The 17,110-nt window shown below is 52.4% G+C and overlaps 6 protein-coding genes across 6 annotated transcripts; 4 read left to right on the top strand and 2 right to left on the bottom strand.

Annotated features, from left to right (window-relative positions):
* Nucleotides 1–142: 142 nt before the first annotated feature.
* Nucleotides 143–2,345, bottom strand: ASPACDRAFT_41114 (guanine nucleotide exchange factor MON1; the record flags this gene model as incomplete). Its single annotated transcript, XM_020200890.1, has 5 exons — nucleotides 143–151; nucleotides 218–452; nucleotides 542–723; nucleotides 807–1,675; nucleotides 1,739–2,345. The coding sequence occupies 5 exons, from the start codon at nucleotides 2,343–2,345 to the stop codon at nucleotides 143–145; spliced, it is 1,902 nt and encodes a 633-aa protein (XP_020058629.1).
* A 315-nt stretch (nucleotides 2,346–2,660) lies between these two features.
* On the top strand, nucleotides 2,661–9,159 carry ASPACDRAFT_115023 (cellular morphogenesis regulator DopA). The gene is made up of 7 exons (XM_020195865.1): nucleotides 2,661–2,945; nucleotides 3,027–3,151; nucleotides 3,211–3,360; nucleotides 3,423–5,653; nucleotides 5,765–5,994; nucleotides 6,046–7,511; nucleotides 7,566–9,159. The coding sequence occupies exons 1-7, from the start codon at nucleotides 2,855–2,857 to the stop codon at nucleotides 8,823–8,825; spliced, it is 5,553 nt and encodes a 1,850-aa protein (XP_020058628.1). The 5' UTR covers nucleotides 2,661–2,854; the 3' UTR covers nucleotides 8,826–9,159.
* A 240-nt stretch (nucleotides 9,160–9,399) lies between these two features.
* On the top strand, nucleotides 9,400–10,215 carry ASPACDRAFT_76661 (uncharacterized protein). Its single transcript, XM_020204750.1, has 3 exons — nucleotides 9,400–9,628; nucleotides 9,714–9,819; nucleotides 9,878–10,215. Exons 1-3 carry the CDS (start codon nucleotides 9,474–9,476, stop codon nucleotides 9,956–9,958), a joined length of 342 nt encoding a protein of 113 aa, XP_020058627.1. The 5' UTR covers nucleotides 9,400–9,473; the 3' UTR covers nucleotides 9,959–10,215.
* Nucleotides 10,216–10,448: 233 nt separating this feature from the next.
* ASPACDRAFT_1854269 (putative HIT finger domain protein) lies at nucleotides 10,449–11,708 on the top strand (the record flags this gene model as incomplete). Its single annotated transcript, XM_020197381.1, has 2 exons — nucleotides 10,449–10,769; nucleotides 10,924–11,708. Exons 1-2 carry the CDS (start codon nucleotides 10,502–10,504, stop codon nucleotides 11,706–11,708), a joined length of 1,053 nt encoding a protein of 350 aa, XP_020058626.1. The 5' UTR covers nucleotides 10,449–10,501.
* Nucleotides 11,709–12,056: 348 nt separating this feature from the next.
* Nucleotides 12,057–14,126, bottom strand: ASPACDRAFT_50902 (putative glycerol:H+ symporter (Gup1); the record flags this gene model as incomplete). The annotated part of the gene is made up of 4 exons (XM_020202413.1): nucleotides 12,057–13,055; nucleotides 13,105–13,686; nucleotides 13,745–13,812; nucleotides 13,865–14,126. The coding sequence occupies 4 exons, from the start codon at nucleotides 14,124–14,126 to the stop codon at nucleotides 12,057–12,059; spliced, it is 1,911 nt and encodes a 636-aa protein (XP_020058625.1).
* Nucleotides 14,127–14,477: 351 nt separating this feature from the next.
* Nucleotides 14,478–15,721, top strand: ASPACDRAFT_1854267 (acylphosphatase). The gene is made up of 5 exons (XM_020197380.1): nucleotides 14,478–14,771; nucleotides 14,877–14,907; nucleotides 15,003–15,015; nucleotides 15,096–15,165; nucleotides 15,255–15,721. The coding sequence occupies exons 1-5, from the start codon at nucleotides 14,757–14,759 to the stop codon at nucleotides 15,432–15,434; spliced, it is 309 nt and encodes a 102-aa protein (XP_020058624.1). The 5' UTR covers nucleotides 14,478–14,756; the 3' UTR covers nucleotides 15,435–15,721.
* The last annotated feature ends 1,389 nt before the right edge of the window (nucleotides 15,722–17,110 follow it).

Genomic DNA, 17,110 nt, shown 5'->3' with positions numbered 1-17,110 from the left:
TGGCAATGAGAGATGACACCAAATGAACAATCCTTGTGTCGTGAGCAGCTCTCGTAAAGGCTATATACATCTATATGCGAGCCAAAGATGCTTGTTCGAAATGGTCTGTTCCCGTCTGCAGCCTTGAAGAAAGATATCTTACTCAAAAAACCTAAGAGAGGCGAGTTGCGTTAGTTTGACTGCGATTCATAATGTTGGGCACTTTTGACAAACGTACTGCACCGCCAATGATAAAAAGCCGCTCTTCCTCTTGTCGCACCCACTCAATGATCTTACTCACGCTCTGAGCCAGAGCGTTGCGATTCGCATTCGCGCCCGCCACGCAATAGAGCTCGAACATCGGAGTCACCCAAGCGAAGGAGCTAGACGATTGAGACACGCAATGGTGGACTTTGACGTGCGTATGCTTGGCATGAATGCTCGCATGAAGGTTATTGTAGGTTGACATCAATCTGCGAGTGATTTTTCCCGTCAATATTTACAACTCTTGATCTCGAATACGGTGCCACACAGCATATTACGGAATCCAGGGCAACTTTACCTTCGCCGGCGCGAGACAGTGGAAAACTCAGGGTCGTAGGACGACATGGTGAACTGGACATTCGCCCGCGACTTGTACAGGAAGTGATGCAAGACGGTCCCCGGGACGATGTCCGTCGTGCTGGGGCGGCCTTTCGCGACGGCTTCTTTAATGATCTTGATGCTGCCGGTTTTCTCCATTTGCTGGTGTCCCGACAGCCATTAGCTTCTGGATGCTGACACGAGTGGTGGTGGTGATGGTGAATTGAAGGGGTGAATGCACATACCTCCACGAATGCATCGCGCATGCCCTGCAACTCGAAAAAGCTTTCCTTGTTGGCACTGATCAGGACGATGGCGACAGATTCCTCTTTGGTGGTTGTTGTTGTATCGTTGGCGGCAGCGTTTGCGTCATCGCGAAGATCGAGGAAGCTGACGTACATGTACAGATAGCCGCTGCTGTTGAACCCCGGGAGGCAGACGGGGATCCAGCTTTCGCCGCCACCGGCCTTGACGGCCTCGGCTTCGAAGATCATGTTGAACAGGAGTTGGAGATCCCCGGGGTGGAGGGAGTGTTTTTTCGGCCGGACGACGTTGACGAGCCGGCCGCCGGCGACGACCAGGCCGTAAAGCAGGCTACTGACCTTTGTTTTTAGAAGGGTGTTGTTGATAGCTTGACGGTGGGATTTGCGGATTTTAAGGCATTCCAGCGCCGAGAGGAGCGTGGAGGGGGATCCCTTCGTAAAGCTGTCGGCTAAGGTGGATAGAAGCGTCTCCGATCCTTGGAGGGGCCGCTTCAGGTCGGTCGAAGGGCGGATGGAGAAAAGATGCGTGAGAGAGGGCAGGGTTAGCGTTGATAGAATCTGCATGTACAAAGCTTCTAACTGGAGCTTGAGTTGTGTATCGCTCTCGAGCATCCGGCTGATGGCGACAAGGTGCAGGGGCCCCTTTGTTACTATCACGAACTTGGTATCCCCCGCGGTGAAGCTGCTCAAAGGGTCCTTGGATTCCTCGTAGAACGAGATGATCGTTTGGATGACACCGATATATGTGGATATAAGTCCTCCATCCCCATGTCGTGTCCAGATCGGCTTGCCAGCAGCCGAGAGGATAAGATAGTGTTTCCGTTTCGCTTTCCAATTCGCAAGGACTTGCTCTGTGGGAACGATCATCAGTATTGTCCGGTACAAGTGTGGATTTTCAGCAGTCAACAACCTACCTTCATTTCCCCCTTCCTCATCCACCTCTCCGACGGGCTCGAACTCGCTTGCGAAGTCGTCCTCCACGTCATCCGCTTGGAACTCCGGGAATTGTAGGAGCCCCGTGCTATGCTTGCGGATGAGACCAGTATCGGTCGCGACAAAGTCCCCAAAGACATTCTCCACATCACCGATATCCCCTTGAGGTTCCGAGCTGCGGATACTCGCCGTGTCTCCAGTCTCGCTCCCGCGAGAACTTGTCAGGTGATTGAGACTCGCCTGGGCCTTCAGCGTCTCCGAGCCTTCGCGCACAACGTGACTCTCTTTCCCCGCATCATGACAACCGATATCCGTCAAGGATACCGCTGTTGTAGCTCTGGACTGGAGATTCGTCGGTGCTCCAGGGCGGGATGTGCATAGCGAGGCGCCTCCTTCATCCAGGAGGCGCAAGGTGTTCGGTCGCGGGGGTAAGGGCGGGGGTCGCTCTTCCTCCTGAGCTGCCTCGGATTCGTGATCCGCGGAAACGGAGGGCTGTTGCAATGGAGACGACGGTGGCGGCGGAGTTGCGGGGTTCTCGGTCTCAGGGTTGTTTGCGTCCTGCGCTGGACCATCAGCCGTCAAAACCATGTTCGTCGTCAGCTCCGACGCATCGAAGAACTGCTCCGATCGGGGGAGAGGTACGTCCGTGCGCGAGGATGGGAAATGGATGGGTCTAAAAAGTTGAGGGACAAATCGTTATGTCGCTGTAACCAATTGATTTACTGCACATGCGCTAAGGACGATAATGCACATGATGATAGTGGCAGACCCCAGCTTCGATGACGAGGCCGGTGCGGTGTTGGTGATGGAGAAGTCAATACTAGGTAGTTGATGACGAACGTGCCTTGCTTGCCTGGCTGGAACACAACTTGACGTGGAGCACGGGATCGACCCGGCGGAGCTACCGAAAGGCGGGCGACCGACGCCAGATAAACGGAAACATGTCCGCCTGCTGGCCTGGGAAACGAAACATGAGCCAACTGTTCCACCAGCCAGAGTTCACATGCTACTAGTCTTGATGTTCTACAACAAATCATGACGAACTGCGATCGACAAATACCTGCCCAGGAGATCATCTACTATCCGACCATCGCACAATGAGCCTCGATCCGAGCTCGTTCCCGAGGTCTCACTCCCCCGCAAGCTCCGAAAGCTCTCTTACGCGCTCCCGACTACGGGGGAAGGAAGGTCGGTGATTCGCGCATTGCTGCCCCTTTACCAGTTCTACAGTCATGCCGTCCAGGAACTAATAGACATGAGATTTCTTAGAGCCCTTACGAAAAGACAAGAATTACCGCCGTTATGCGTCGACTGTCGAGCGAGCCCTGTCGTTGTTCGATACCGCTTTGCAGGAGTGGGCAGATTACATCTCCTTCTTGAGCCGACTTCTGAAAGTACGATCACACGATCTCCGGAGTCACGCAAGGACACGATGCTGATGGTACCTTCATAGGCCCTGCAATCTCACCCCGCGGATATCCCTATTGTTCCTCATAAGGCGCTCGTTGCCAAACGGCTTGCGCAATGCCTCAACCCTTCGTTACCATCGGGTGTTCACCAGAAAGCGTTGGAAGTATACTCGTATATCTTTGCTTTGATCAAGGTTCGTCCCGCTTAGTGGCAGAGCCAAAGTGATGTTCACTAATTGGGGGTATTGTCGGCTAGCCGGAGGGTCTATCGCATGACTTACCATTGTATATGCCTGGCATTGCGCCCACACTTACCTTCGCATCTCTCACTGTCCGACCCCTGTTTCTGACGCTGGTGGAGACGCATATATGCAACCTGGAACCATGGGCGATTCGACCTGCCTTGAAGGCCATTATACTGGCTCTACTACCGGGTTTAGAGGAAGAGACGAGCGATGACTTCGAACCTACACTGCGATTGATCAATAAATTCCGCGATATTGCTAGCGCCATGGAGAAGCATAGAGCTGAAGGACTTACGAGTCCAGGAGGCCATTATTTCTGGCAGTGTCTATTTCTAGCCTCGGTCACAAGTCCCAGCCGACGTGCTGGTGTCCTCGCCTACCTGGGCCGCTACTTGCCTAAACTAGGGAACACAGACCGTCGGCCGTCCAAGGACGAGTCGAGTGACTCCATGGACATTCACCAGGGCATGTTAGCTGCAGCAGAATCGGTTATCGTACCCGAACCCGGGTTGCTCATACGCTGTTTTGCGACCGGTCTCGCCGACGAGCAGGTTCTCGTCCAGCGGAACTTCCTTGATTTACTGGTCACCCACTTGCCGCTCAGTTCGCCGGTTCTGCAATCGAAAATTACAGAGGACGATCTTCAGCGACTCATTGCAGCAGCTGTAGGAGTCGTTGCCAGGCGAGACATGAGTCTGAACCGAAGACTCTGGGCCTGGCTTCTTGGGCCCGAATCTTCCAATGACCGGCCGTCATTCGAAGCCCGCAATTCTATATCCGAAGGCACAACCCAATTCGCAAGCGACCGCAAAGAGCTCTCGCCTTCGGAGTACTTCAGCAAATTCGGGCTAACGCCACTAGTCAAAGGCCTTTTGCGGATGATTGAGCATGACACAACTGTACCGGCAGAGAAGACGAAGCCATTCCGGATCTCGCTATCGTTGTTGGACAGATGGGAGGTCGGTGGATACATCATACCGGAGATCTTCTTGCCAATCATCCGAAGCGTGCAAGCATTTGGACAGAAAGCTTCGAAGAACCATTTTGAGGAGGTCTTCCGCAGCGCCAGCTCATTCTTCGACGGCGTCGAAAGCGGCGTCATCTTCTCCGAACTCCTCCGTCTAATAGATTGGAAGCATCAGGATTTTACTTCCAAGATCGACGACATAGTAAGCAACCTGGAGCTCGCTTACTTCATCTTAGAGAATTTCAATGTTCGAGAAGAAGACATGATTGCGGTTCACATTCCTCTGTTGACACTATCCACCATTGTGAAGATGAGGGAGCTGTCTTCATTAAGCAGCTCCGCAGCGACCCCGGAGCAGCTGCAGCTTGTCTCAGCGGGGCTATCGAAGGTCATGGATTCTTTAACGGGCTTACTGATCGAGAGGTCGTTCACAAGAAAGTCCGATGCACCTGACAAAACCAATCCTGATATGACCGGGTCGGACATCTTGAATGTGATTCATACATTTTACAATCAAAGCAAGACTAGCTTAGACCCACAGCCTGTCCCTTTCGTCCCAAGACAGCTGGGTGAGCTCATCATTCGAAATGCCTACGAGCAAGCCATAACAGCCCTTGATGAAGGTGACACCACGCAATTGCACGATCGGATCAACCTGCTCATCATATTACTGAAAAAGCTCCCCCGAACACGTATATTGCGCGACCGGCGCTTGTATATCGCGTTAAGCGATCGTGTCCGTGCCGACCAAGTTGAGAGATCCACGGCCTGCTTCTCGACCATCTCGTCAATTGCGTCCGCAGTAACGAACCTGTACCTCATCAATACTACAGGATACTATATTAGCTACGAAGATGTGTCGGACGTCATTCCTGCGCTTGTGGGACAACTGTGGCAATTTCTATCCCCGATGAGCCCGAAGTTCCATGTCGAGGCTGTTCGTTGCTTGTGGCAATTACACACCGTCTCTTGGTCGGATCACCTAGTTGAGGCAGCCATAACATCCCTTATGGTTGGTTCATCGCCTACAGTGCCTTTTGAAGGGCTGGCAGGCGAGCAACTTGGAAGATATTTTGTCCTGTGGAACCACAGTCATCAAGGCAACTATGAGCTGCCGCCAAAGCGCTTGTATACCTCTATCGAGTCAGTAAAGGTGTACCAAGCTTCAATGCTTGAACGCCCGCTTTTCATCGTCTTAGACTTGCTCTCTCAGCCCTCGAACGAAAACTCTCGAGTTGTCCAACGGTGGCTTCAAGACCTGCCGGCTATGCACAAGTAAGTAAGATGTGTGCCCTCTAGCCTGACAAGGCATAATTTGACCCGACGGGATTATCCCTACATCTTCAAAGGTGTTTCTTCGTCATATAAATCACTCACAAACTGCAGGGTCTTTCGTATAATAGTCTCACGGCTGGATCGTCTCTTTCAGGGGTCAAATCGTGGTGAACGGGAAAGCGACAATCAGGTTTTGTCGCCAGATGACTACAAGGAATGCGACTATCTGCTGCGGACCATCTCCAATCTCATATCTACACTTGATCACAATGGCTGGGTCACTCTTCTCACTCAGACGCTATCTCAGGTTGACAAGCGTAAGGATGTGCATGCATCTGAAGGCATGTTAGGACTAGTCTTACCGAAAACACACTTGACTAACAATTGCACAGACAGCGCCGAGCTTCAGAGCCTTCATACCATCATCTACCAAGCCAGCCTAAAATTGATCAGCGAGCAGACAGCCACAGGTACTCATGACCTGGAGACAGTCAGACTGCAACAGACATCATTACTAGTCATGCGACAGCTCCTTCTCGGTCCAGGAGCCGAAGAGGTGATTGAATCTGGAATTGACTCGTTCCTGGTTGATAGGCTCTCTCGCGCCCTGGACTATGGTGAAAATGATTCAATCCAAGGAGACCTAATAGATACCCTTCTAGCGGCGTTGAAGGTCCGGTTTGCGCAAGCTTATCTGCCACCGCCCCCACCACGGCCGAAGCACCACCGGGCAAGCTCTCGTGAGCGCTTGACAAGTCCCTCTATCTTGTCCTTCACAAGCGACAAACCAGAGAAGGTACCTGCGCTGTCTGCCCTCCCTCAGCCACCTCAACAACTTCTCGAATGCCTTCTCAAAGGCATTGGTTCTAAGAGTTCAAGGGGAATTGTGGACAAGTGGACTGTCCTCCTTTGCGAAGTACTCCCACTGTACGCGGGGTCAATCTTTCAAATACTACTCATGCTTGTCGAATCGCTCTGTAAAGAGATCCAACTTTGCTATGCGAGTTTGCAACTCGCATTCAAGCGTACAGAAGGATGGCCTGATGATCGATCCGAGTATGCCACCATTGCTCTTCTCAGCGCTCTCGAGACCTGCATTGCTACCGCCCACGAGCGATTGCTAGTAGAGGAGGCCAATACTCCTGCTGTCAAGAGTCCTGACCAGAATCATGGATTCTTTGGCAACATGGTTTCAGGGGTATTCTCATCCGAATCGCACCACACGCGTTCGGCCGCAGCGAACAACCGGCTTACTGTCCTACTCTGCTTCCAAGATGCCGTGAGGCTCTGCTTTACCATATGGTCTTGGGGTGCCGTAGAGCGGAGTACGCTGCCACAAGACGCTGAATCGATAGCTTCATTCCAGTACACGTCTCTGCGTATGAGGAACAGATCGCGTCGCATTCTCGAACATTTGTTCAACGCAGAGGCACTCGAATGTCTAGAGACAGCTGTGGAGATGTGGACAAAATCTGACAGCGAGACCTCGTCTTTGATTATGAGCCTGCTTCACACCCTGGACGGATCTAGACCGAAGATCGCTATCCCGGCTGTATTCAATTCTATCTATACAAGAACCAATCCGGCGGCATTAGAGCCGAGCCGCAAATCGACACTAACTGCAAGCCTGACCGAGTCTGAATTGGCGGGCTTCCTGGTGGCATATGCGAGGTCGCTGGATGACGATGTGCTTAATGAGATCTGGGCCGATTGCACCACATTTCTTCGCGATGTGCTCAGCAACCCATTCCCACATCGGCAGATCCTTCCACGACTGGTTGAATTTGCAGCGATCCTTGGAGCGAAACTGGAGAACACCAGCTTTGGGGAAGATCGACGGATGAGGAAAGAACTCGGGGTACGCGATAATCAAGGACAATCAAACTCATTGAGACCTACTAACATCTGATAGGACGTCTTGCTTCGCCTTCTCACCGCAATCTGGACGAGCAAGCCGATGGGCATTGCTCAAGAGACTTCCCTTAGCCGCGGCTCTATCGACTATGACAATTCGCCCTCACCGAATATTGGGCCTGACGATATGCTTAGCATCCTTGCGGCATCCATGCCTGCATTCACAATCACGCTCGGAGATTCGGACCGAATTACTTCCGCAGTAACCGGTATCTCAACGAATGTGATCGGACCTCTCTTTCGCTCGCGACTCTTCCCGAACAACCTCAACCATAATTTCATGACCCTGTTTCAGCACATAGCTAAAGTATCATCTGCTGCTAAAGTATGGAAGAAGGATATAGCCGACGCATTTAACGATACTAGATTCTTCGGGATGCAGATGGACTTGGTTCGGGAGGGATGGCTGGGTCTACTGCGACAGTGGGTGCTCGCAGATAAAGATCGCTTGTCTGAGATGCTGTCTCGCCTCCCGCCACCAAGTACAGCAGGTATTATGTTCGGTGTTGGAGCCTCTGCTGCCCGCCTTGAAGCTGACCGCAAAGCGCAACTAAACCTCCGCCGCATCAGTCTCCTCGTTTTGTCTGCTAACGATGATTACTATATTGGAGAGCTACCCGCCCTTTTGCAGAAGTTGGAAGACCTCCTTGGGGCGACTAGTACTTCGTCTCCATCTTCAACCACTCGGGCTGAGATCTTTATGGTTCTACGTGCTCTCGCACTCAAGAGCTCTGCGACGGCGTTGTCCACATTCTGGCCGCTCATCAATGCTGAACTCCAAGAGGCTATATCAGCCGTACCGCTGGGCCAGCAACAAGATGTATACAACTCATATGCCTTGCTGCAGGCATGCAAACTGTTAGACACGCTACTTGTACTTGCACCAGACGACTTCCAACTTCTGGAGTGGCTTTATGTTACCGACACCATAGACGCCATCTACCCTCCGGAAGGCTTCGAGCCGATGGCCCTCGCGGATGAGGTCTCGCAGAGCTTGGGTATGCGTGGGCTTACATCGAATGATGGGGCTGGAGAAACGACCAATCCCAGCCAAGGAGCGAGACAACCGAGCCTTACTGCGGACTGGATCCGTGAGACAGCAAAGGATGAGATTGTCGATCGGGTGCTTCGGCCATTTTTCGACCAGCTCAGCATTCATGCATTTGAAAGTACCTACAGCATGGGCCAACCACAGTTGAATGCATGTGTGAATGATCTGTTGGCGGATATCTTTAATGAAAGCACCATGGCCAACTAGGGTTTCTGAGTTGTTCGCGTGCTGCCTGTGTATCATGATATTTTCTGTTTGTCTATTACAATTCGAACTAGCGTGACTGGCAATGCGCACGTACAGCAGCGCATATCTGTATTGTGGGATAGAAACGGCATTTCCAGCATTAATTTTCAGACGTCAGGGCGTCGGGGGCGTCGGAGGTGTCGATCCGCATGTTCCGTACGCGCCAGGGATTAAAGTAGCATTAGTGAATAGATGAGGTGGCTTGGATTCTATCATGTGACATTCTAGAGAAGCGGAAAAGATAATACGCAGAAATTCGCAAGGCATCTTGGAAATCGGCAGTTGAGTTGGGTGTGAAATGAATACTATAGAGTAATCGGAGATGTCTATTCTTGGGCCCGCAGTTTAGGTTAGCAATAACTTAGTACTTCGTACACTTCGTAACACCCTCGGCCCAACTGGCTGGCCAACAACGTCACTCTCTCCACCCAAGCTTCTTCCTCCGCATCCACCCACACCCCCCCAAAACATCTCCGTACTCATACTTCCACCTTCAACCTCCACTTCTACTTATACCACGTAAGACCTCGGAAAGTCACTTTGTACTGTGGCCAGCACTGCGATGCTTCTGACTGACTTATTTTCAAGATTCTCTTCAAATTCAGGACCATGAGTGCAACACGAAGAGTGTTATCGCCTGCATGGCGCGCCGTCGCAACCAAGCCGGTCTTCATTCCGACGCGGAGCTTCGCGGCCTCACCCTTAAGGAAGGAAGCAGCTACTACGCTGCCTGCTAAGAAGCCCGTGGGCGCATTCCGTGGAGGGTACTGCAATCATCCCATATCAATATCACGTTCTTAGAGACGAACTTCCGTCTTTCGGCTGGACTAACAATTCTCTTGATCACAGAATCTTCGGCTTCCTCTCCGGCTCGGTTGCTGCCGGCGTTGTCGTCTATTACTACATATTGGCTGAGTACAGAATCTCCAACGAGATGCTAACCGAAGATATCTACGTACGTTTCTCGCTGCGAATTGCCTTTTGACTTTACTTTTCGCTGATGTGGCTCCCAGGCTCTCCAAACAGCTACCCAGAAGCTGCAGACTTATATCGGCGAGCTAGAAACCAAGGTCGACCAACTGAAGAAAAAGTAACCTAGCATTGCATTTTCCTGTCGTCTGTTTCTTCTCTTCATTTATTAAGGGTTTGTTCTCTTTCAACATGCTTCTGCAGGAGTTCCTCGCCACGGGTCTTAGCATATCATTTTTGGTCCATTTTTTTTCTATCTGAAATGCAGTTTCTACGGGGAATGAGCATTGTAAAAACCCAGTCAACAAAAGACTGTATTGCATTTTGAAGGTGTATGCCAGATCTATGCATGCAAGTAGGTTCTACATCAGAAGGGATGTACAATGTGAAATGAAGTCGCTTCCAAAGACAGGCCGATGTCCTCCCTACTTCACTGTACCATACTCTCAGCGACGACGCGTTGGACTTGGGGAGGCGAGACAGACTGTCGGCGTCATCGGATAGACCTGCAGTGCAAACCTATCAAACAAGGCTCACCGCCTTTTCCTGCCAGTCCTCATTTTGTATTCTCGCTCTTATCGCCGCGATTCTCCCTCCTCGCCGCGGGTGGTTTCGATTATCGTGCATGCGCCATCGCAGAAACTCAACGACCCACCACACGAGGCACGATGTATCGCGTTGAACTTCTTCCCGGGTCCTCAACCCACGTCACTCCGGGCTGGACATACGTCCCGGATCGAGGTTTCGACCCCGCCAAAGCAGCCATCACGCCCACCATCGGTCGCAAACGCGGCATCCGGGACCCAGGCCGGACAGATCTATCATCCCGACAGACCAACGCGATCATCCGACATCTGGCCGAACTTGACCGCGAGAACCATCGCGATGTACAGATCCAGGTACCCGTGAGACAGAAAGAGCCCGCTGCCCCACGAGGTACGATCTCCCCCTTCTCTGCGGAATACCAGACCGGAACAGTTTGCTATGCACCGCAACACCGAGACTTAGACATCTCGTTCACAATCCGCGAAGCAAACATCTTCCAGACCACAGTCCTGAAGAACTAACAACTTACGTAAACCATGATCAGGAACCCGCACGAAAGTAACCTCCAACGTCCGCCGCATCCTCCAATCCCAAAAGAGCTTCCGCAACTACCTCGACGACGAAGAAGCCGCTCAAGCCAGCACCGCCGCCACGCCAGGAAACACCAGCGCAACAAACCCCTCCTCCTCCTTAGCAGCAGCGGCAGCAGCCGGTGGCGGTAGTGCTACAGGACACAGAAGCTCGATCCACCGAATCACGAAACCCAGCACAGCAGCAACGACCCCGTCCTCCCTCCGCCGCAGCTCCACCCCGGTCTCCTCTCGAGGCGACCACCACCACCGCAGCACGAAGAAACAACCCTCCATACCCCCTTCCCAACCACAACCGCAACCACAACCCCCATCCTCCCGCGCCTCAACCCACCCAGCAACAACCCCCGTCCCCGTCCCCGTCCCCGCCCCCGAAACCACCACCGGTTCCCCGGCTACCACAACCGACCACCCCACCCCGAAGCCAGAAGAAGAAGCCCCCGAAGAACCAAACACCACAACGCTCATCCGCTCCGAACACGACTCCAACCCGCTCCTCCGCTCGTATCTCCCCGCCGCCCCCTCGGAGCGCATCATGCAGGCCCTGCTGGCCGAGCCGCCGTTGACGTACCACGCGGCCCGCGCGGGCTCGCCGATCGCGCCCCGCCGCTCGCAGCGGCACTTCTGCTGCTTGTGCGGGTACTGGGGCAAGATCCGGTGCAAGAATTGCCACGCCCGGACGTGCGGGCTGGCGTGTTATAAGGTGCATGAGGATTCGAGGTGTGGGGCTTTCTTTTGAGTTTTGAGGAGGGTTACTCCACCTCATGGAAGGAGTCAAAATGTGGGAAGTCTGAAGGGGATTGTAGGCGGAGGGTGCATCTTAATTTTTGGGGGCGTTTTTATTTAATTGTTTTTTTTGAAACCAGTCCACTGGACATTATTACTATGCCTGTGTTACAGTATACCATGCTGGTTCTTTTTATATGTGTGTTTGTACACTACCACCCAAGTCGAGATATAATGAAACAAGAGAACAATGAGAGAGCCCGGTCTGGAATTGGGGTTTTACTCGATTGAAGTCGGAGACATATAGGTAATGTACTACATGAGATAGATGGAGGCAATAATCGAACAGCAGCGGAGGGGATCAACATTTCAGGTTGATGCCCGCGCGGGCTTCCTCCTCCCGAATCTCGAACATCACCTGGATCCCGACGAACAGCGCACCGCACGCCGTGATGATATACACGATGCCGGCCCAGGAGCCCAGGATCGACGCCACCAGGCCCTTGAGCCCGTCGATGCCCAGAGCAAAGCCGACGAGGTTGGCGACCATCATCATCAGCACGTTGGCCACGGCCCCGACGCCGGTGATCACGCGGTAGGCGGTGGGCCGCGAGCGCCAGCGACTGGCGGGGAAGAGCAGGCCGCCGATGACCTCGGGCAGCACGAACAACGTGATGAGCCAGCCCCACATGAGCAGGCGCAGGTTGATGTCGTGCCAGAGCGCGACGAAGGTGAACACGATGAGGGTGTTGAAGATCTTGCGGCTCTTGGCGGACACCCCGGACGAGGAGGAGTCGCGGCTGCTGCCACGGGACCCGCTGCCACCGCCCAGCGGGACGTAGAGGTAGCGGACGATCCACCGGTTGAACGAGCGGTGCCAGGCGCGCCAAAACGCCAGGGCGGAGTAGTTGTTGGAGACGCAGCGGATCATGTTCTCCGGTGGGTCGATGCCGTCCACCAAGGCCCAGAAGCGGAAGAAGCGCCATGGGATCAGGAGCTTGAGCCAGATGATGTGCAGGTTGAAGTAGGCTAGCATGCTGAGTTGGCCGGCTGTGTACAGCGACCAGTCGGGCGAGGCTTTGGAGATAGCGACGGCGTAGATATAGTGGAGGATCAGTTCCATCGCGAGTAAAGTAAGGAAGAAGCGGATTCCATAGAGGGTTGTTCTTGCGGTAGTGAGTGATGGCGGGGCGTATCTTTGTTGGGAGATGTAGTCATTGAAGGTCAGGATGGGTCCTGTCAGGTAGAGAGGTGCGTAAAGCACATAGGCGACATAGTAACGACCGTTGAATGCGGACAGCTCAGCCGGGATACTGACCCTGTCCCGCTCTGAGAGTGCTGCTGGATCGAGTTGCTTCTTCTTATGGCGGTCAGAAGGAGTTCTTCATACAGGGGAGACATGGACTTACTTCAATGGGGCTCGCGGCGGGGTAGTCTAGGCTCCAGTAGTAGTCCATGTTGAAGCTGATCAGACGGAGCACCGTGATGTTGAACAGAATCTCCCAACGGGGGATGATACCCCCAAAATCATCAAAAGAACGAGCCCAAAGCACCAGAGCGGGCACTTCCTTGGTAGCATCGAAAGCAGGTGTCAGGAAGGTAGCTAAGCGCTCGAGCGGATAGCCGGCACAGAGCTCGTTGGCGAACAGGGTTGCAATGTTGAACGTCCAGGTTGCTGCGGGAATGTATCTTCTAGGCATCGATTTGGCGATTCGGTAGTTGATGTAAAGGATCGTGAGAACCTTGAAAGCGGAAACGCCGTGGAGCGCAACGATGAAGACAAAGGCGAAGTAATAATCAAAACTGATTCGCTGCTTGAGGCGGGCATCTCCAGCTGCAACGGCCGGGGAGGCTTTTGCAGAGCCCAGGCCTGGGCTGGTTGGACTGACAAATCGATTGTAGGCTCGGCGAAGTAATGGATGGCCGACTAGGAGAATGAGGAGGTAAGGAACGTTCTCTCGGAAACCGGAGTACTGGGCATCGGAGTTGTCCTAAGCATCGAGGTAATATTAGCTCCGCACGGAGATAACCGAAACGACAGTAACGTACAACTTTGCGACCGGGGATCCAACCGTCCTCGAGTAAGTGAGAGTATGTGGCATAAGTTGGATGACTCTCTGCCGGAACAATCAGCATCTGGCCCTCACACGTGCACAAGAGGAGACGGACCTTGTGATACCCCAATGACAGTCGTGAACATCAATGGCACCGCGATCAAGAAAATGATATAGTAGATATAGAATTCGAAGGTGTTCCATCTCGAAGGCGAGGCATTGCGGGCAATGGCAGCAGAACGGGGATCTTTGGTAGAGGCAGGTCGCGCGTCAGCCGCGGCGACTTTGGCGGGAATGGTCGCAGAGGCCGTGAAACGAGTGTCGAGGGTGTCAAGGGAGTATAATCGCCGAAACCAGGCGAGCGGTGAGTCAGTCATTCTGGCGCCAGCATCTCGTGAGGAGTGACAAACCCCTCGAAAGTAGAGTGGACGAAGTGAGCGGGTAGAGAAAGGTGGTGGACACAGTGCGGAGAGTTAAGCAGGAGGAACTGGGACTCTGGGGGATCGATCGCCCGAGTCCATTTTTGGTTCAGGGGCGGAGCGGAGCGTGGCCGACTGCTGCAACTGATCCGCCGGTTATCATATCCTGTGCCATGATGAATCGTGTATAAAGCTGGTGCGACTGTATGAAACCTATTTTTTGTATTCAGCCAGACTGTATAATACCTTAGTCGTATACACCTCGACACACATGTAAAGCCTACGTCAATGCAATGAATAGATCGACCAGCCATGTTTATCTTTTGAATGTATTTCATGAAGGTGCAGGAGCATAAAACATTAATGCTGGTAGGCTGCTCGCTCCCCCGCCGCAATGGGACCTTTCCAGTTCAGGAAGCGGTATCAAGGCGGGCCCGCGGCGACATCCGTGGCTGACTAACCACATTGGCGGCGCATGATGAGCTGAGGTACAGACAATATATAGATTGAAAGACAGACATACAACACCAAGTATCCCTGATAATCTCACACTACAGGCTTGGATGAGAATTGTACTCATCTATCAATATGTCATCGCAACGAGTATGTTCCCAAGAAATCCCCTCTCTCGAAAGACGAGCGGACCTCTTCTAACCGCACTACGTCATCCAAACTTCATATCTAAGCTGCAATCACTGACATGAGTAGATCGCATTCAAAGTATCTGGGACAGTGCAAGGTATGCCTCTATACAGCACCCGGGACGCCTGTTCTTTTGTAACAAACTATCACATGATTTGATCGAGCATAAGCTAATATTCGCGGATTATGCAGGAGTGGGGTTTAGGTACGCCATCACTTCAACGACTAGACCCGGTCCCCCACAAAGTTGAACCGCTAGCTGATCAAACCTCTCTGCGCCTACAGAGACTTCACGCAGAAGCGCGCCACCGAGTACGGCTTGAGGGGCTGGGTGAAGAACACGCACTGCGGAAGGGTTCGTACTCCCGGGCATATCCTCCCCTGGGATTGCCTTTATGCCATACTCGTTTGGCCTGCAATATTGTTATCGCTGAGCACTTGTAGGTCGAAGGGGAAGCTCAAGGACCCGAGGAATCAGTGCAGAAGCTGCTCAAGGACCTCAACAGAGGACCCCGTCTAGCACATGTTGTCAAACTGGAGCAAAAGGAGGTTGGCGTGAAGGACGGCGAAGAGAAATTCTCATGCTATAAGACGTCGGAGTCGGGGTTTGCGAACATTGAGTGAGTCGGGCTGTGTATAGGGCACGTGCATGCCATGGTAGGTCGCGTGTCTGCGCTTGCGTGTACATTGAGAAGGAGAAACGCACGAGGTCGTCATAATTGAGAGAGTAACAGTGCTGGGTGCTGGATAAGAGATAGCATACAATGTGACTGACTTTGTAAAAGCGTTGTGTTGCATAAGATGTCCTATTCGTAAGAGCGCTTTTTTCAATTGGTGTTGTCTTGAAGTATAGAGACCACGGAAAAGCGAAGCTACGTAGCACTCCAACAAAATTGGAACAACAAATTCTCACCCCAATCCGAAGCAGACAAAAGGATTATGACGTCGCAGCCCTGGACACGAAGATTAGGTTATTGCCAACAGGTCTCCCCGACTCAATTCCGAGTTATGTTCAGTATGCCTGACTCACCCAGACTCAGACACGGCATCCCGGCTTCACCCGAGAATGCTGAGCCATCAACCCTCCAAGGTTCATAACCCCCTATGTCAGCGTCGGCGCAATACGAAAGCATTCCTGCGCAAATCCTTTCAGTCCGACTCTTTTCAAACAAGATACTAACATAGTCTCTGGATACACGATATCGACATTGATCAAGTCGTAGTCAGGTTGTTCTATATGTATAGTAGAAGCCGGTTACTCAACAAACCAATCAGTGGCGAAGAACCTTCACATAGTAGACACTCTCACGGAACCGAACAGTACATGAGCGATCGACTAGGCTACTGTACCAAACCAACGGGATATCCTGGGGTTTCACCGGAGCGACAGATGGGATCGCCGATCCTGGGCCGCCAGATCCCATCAAATGCCGTTCAAAAACCAACCAAGAAATTTTCAGACCCCAATATCCCAGCGCCGAGTTGAATTCGCCTTCCGGTGGACGCCGAATTCGTCGAATCCCGCCGCGCCCTTTCACTCTTTCCTCCCTCCCTCCGGAGATTTATCATTTCAGGTCATCTGGTGAGCGGGGAGGAGGGGGCCGATGCCTGTCTTTTCTCACCGGTCATGAAAGATGCCCCGTCATGAGTACTGTACCTTTTCTTGTGGGCGTACACGAGATTAGTTTTGGCCAACAAAGAAGGTCTCTTTATACATCTTCCTAAGTGTGAAGAAAAGGAGGGGGGGGAGGCTGCGTGGTGGCTTTTACTTTGCATGTAGCGGTACAGTACGGAGTACGTCCAGGTTCCTTGTTTGTAGTTCCTTTCTTTTCCCTCCCCAGAGGAAGGCAGTTGAAAGGGCTGCTAGACGGGCGTTGCAGGGATGGATCGTCTGTAATGAGTAGAAATCTAGACTTCTACGAATCTTCCACCCTTTCATGGTTCTTTACAGACAGTACATCTAGCGGACCCCACCTATAGTTCTGGTGCAGGGCAAAAGCTGCCAGTGCCACTGACCGGACCGGGATCTATACGCGCTAGTGATTAGAGTATACTCTACCCAAGTTAGTCCATTAAGACATTGATTCTAAACAATACACACGCAGAATAAAGATACGCTTTACAGAGTACATAGTAATAAAGACCGCGAACACCTTTCAAAGATAATATCTCTTGAGCTTCAACGAGAAGTGGCCTGATCCAGAGACAAGTATACTAAAGTATCGTTTCTCGTATAACCAGCAACAGGGAATGATTCCTGTAGGATGCGAAGAACATCCACCTGGCATGCCTTTTGAGGC

The sequence above is a fragment of the Aspergillus aculeatus genome (assembly GCF_001890905.1).
Source record: "Aspergillus aculeatus ATCC 16872 unplaced genomic scaffold ASPACscaffold_4, whole genome shotgun sequence".
In the NCBI taxonomy this organism is placed as follows: Eukaryota; Fungi; Ascomycota; class Eurotiomycetes; order Eurotiales; family Aspergillaceae; genus Aspergillus; species Aspergillus aculeatus.
This window is presented reverse-complemented; position numbering and strand designations above follow the sequence as displayed.

Bases quoted from the DNA above. Each gene is read 5' to 3' on its own strand.
- ASPACDRAFT_1854267 (XM_020197380.1), top strand. The intron at 15,166-15,254 runs GTTCGTACTCCC...GAGCACTTGTAG, and splicing joins AGAACACGCACTGCGGAAGG to GTCGAAGGGGAAGCTCAAGG.
- ASPACDRAFT_115023 (XM_020195865.1), top strand. From the start codon at position 2,855: ATGAGCCTCGATCCGAGCTCGTTCCCGAGGTCTCACTCCCCCGCAAGC. The intron at 5,654-5,764 runs GTAAGTAAGATG...CACAAACTGCAG, and splicing joins GACCTGCCGGCTATGCACAA to GGTCTTTCGTATAATAGTCT. The intron at 5,995-6,045 runs GCATGTTAGGAC...ACAATTGCACAG, and splicing joins GGATGTGCATGCATCTGAAG to ACAGCGCCGAGCTTCAGAGC.
- ASPACDRAFT_76661 (XM_020204750.1), top strand. From the start codon at position 9,474: ATGAGTGCAACACGAAGAGTGTTATCGCCTGCATGGCGCGCCGTCGCA. The intron at 9,629-9,713 runs GTACTGCAATCA...TCTTGATCACAG, and splicing joins GTGGGCGCATTCCGTGGAGG to AATCTTCGGCTTCCTCTCCG. The intron at 9,820-9,877 runs GTACGTTTCTCG...TGTGGCTCCCAG, and splicing joins TGCTAACCGAAGATATCTAC to GCTCTCCAAACAGCTACCCA.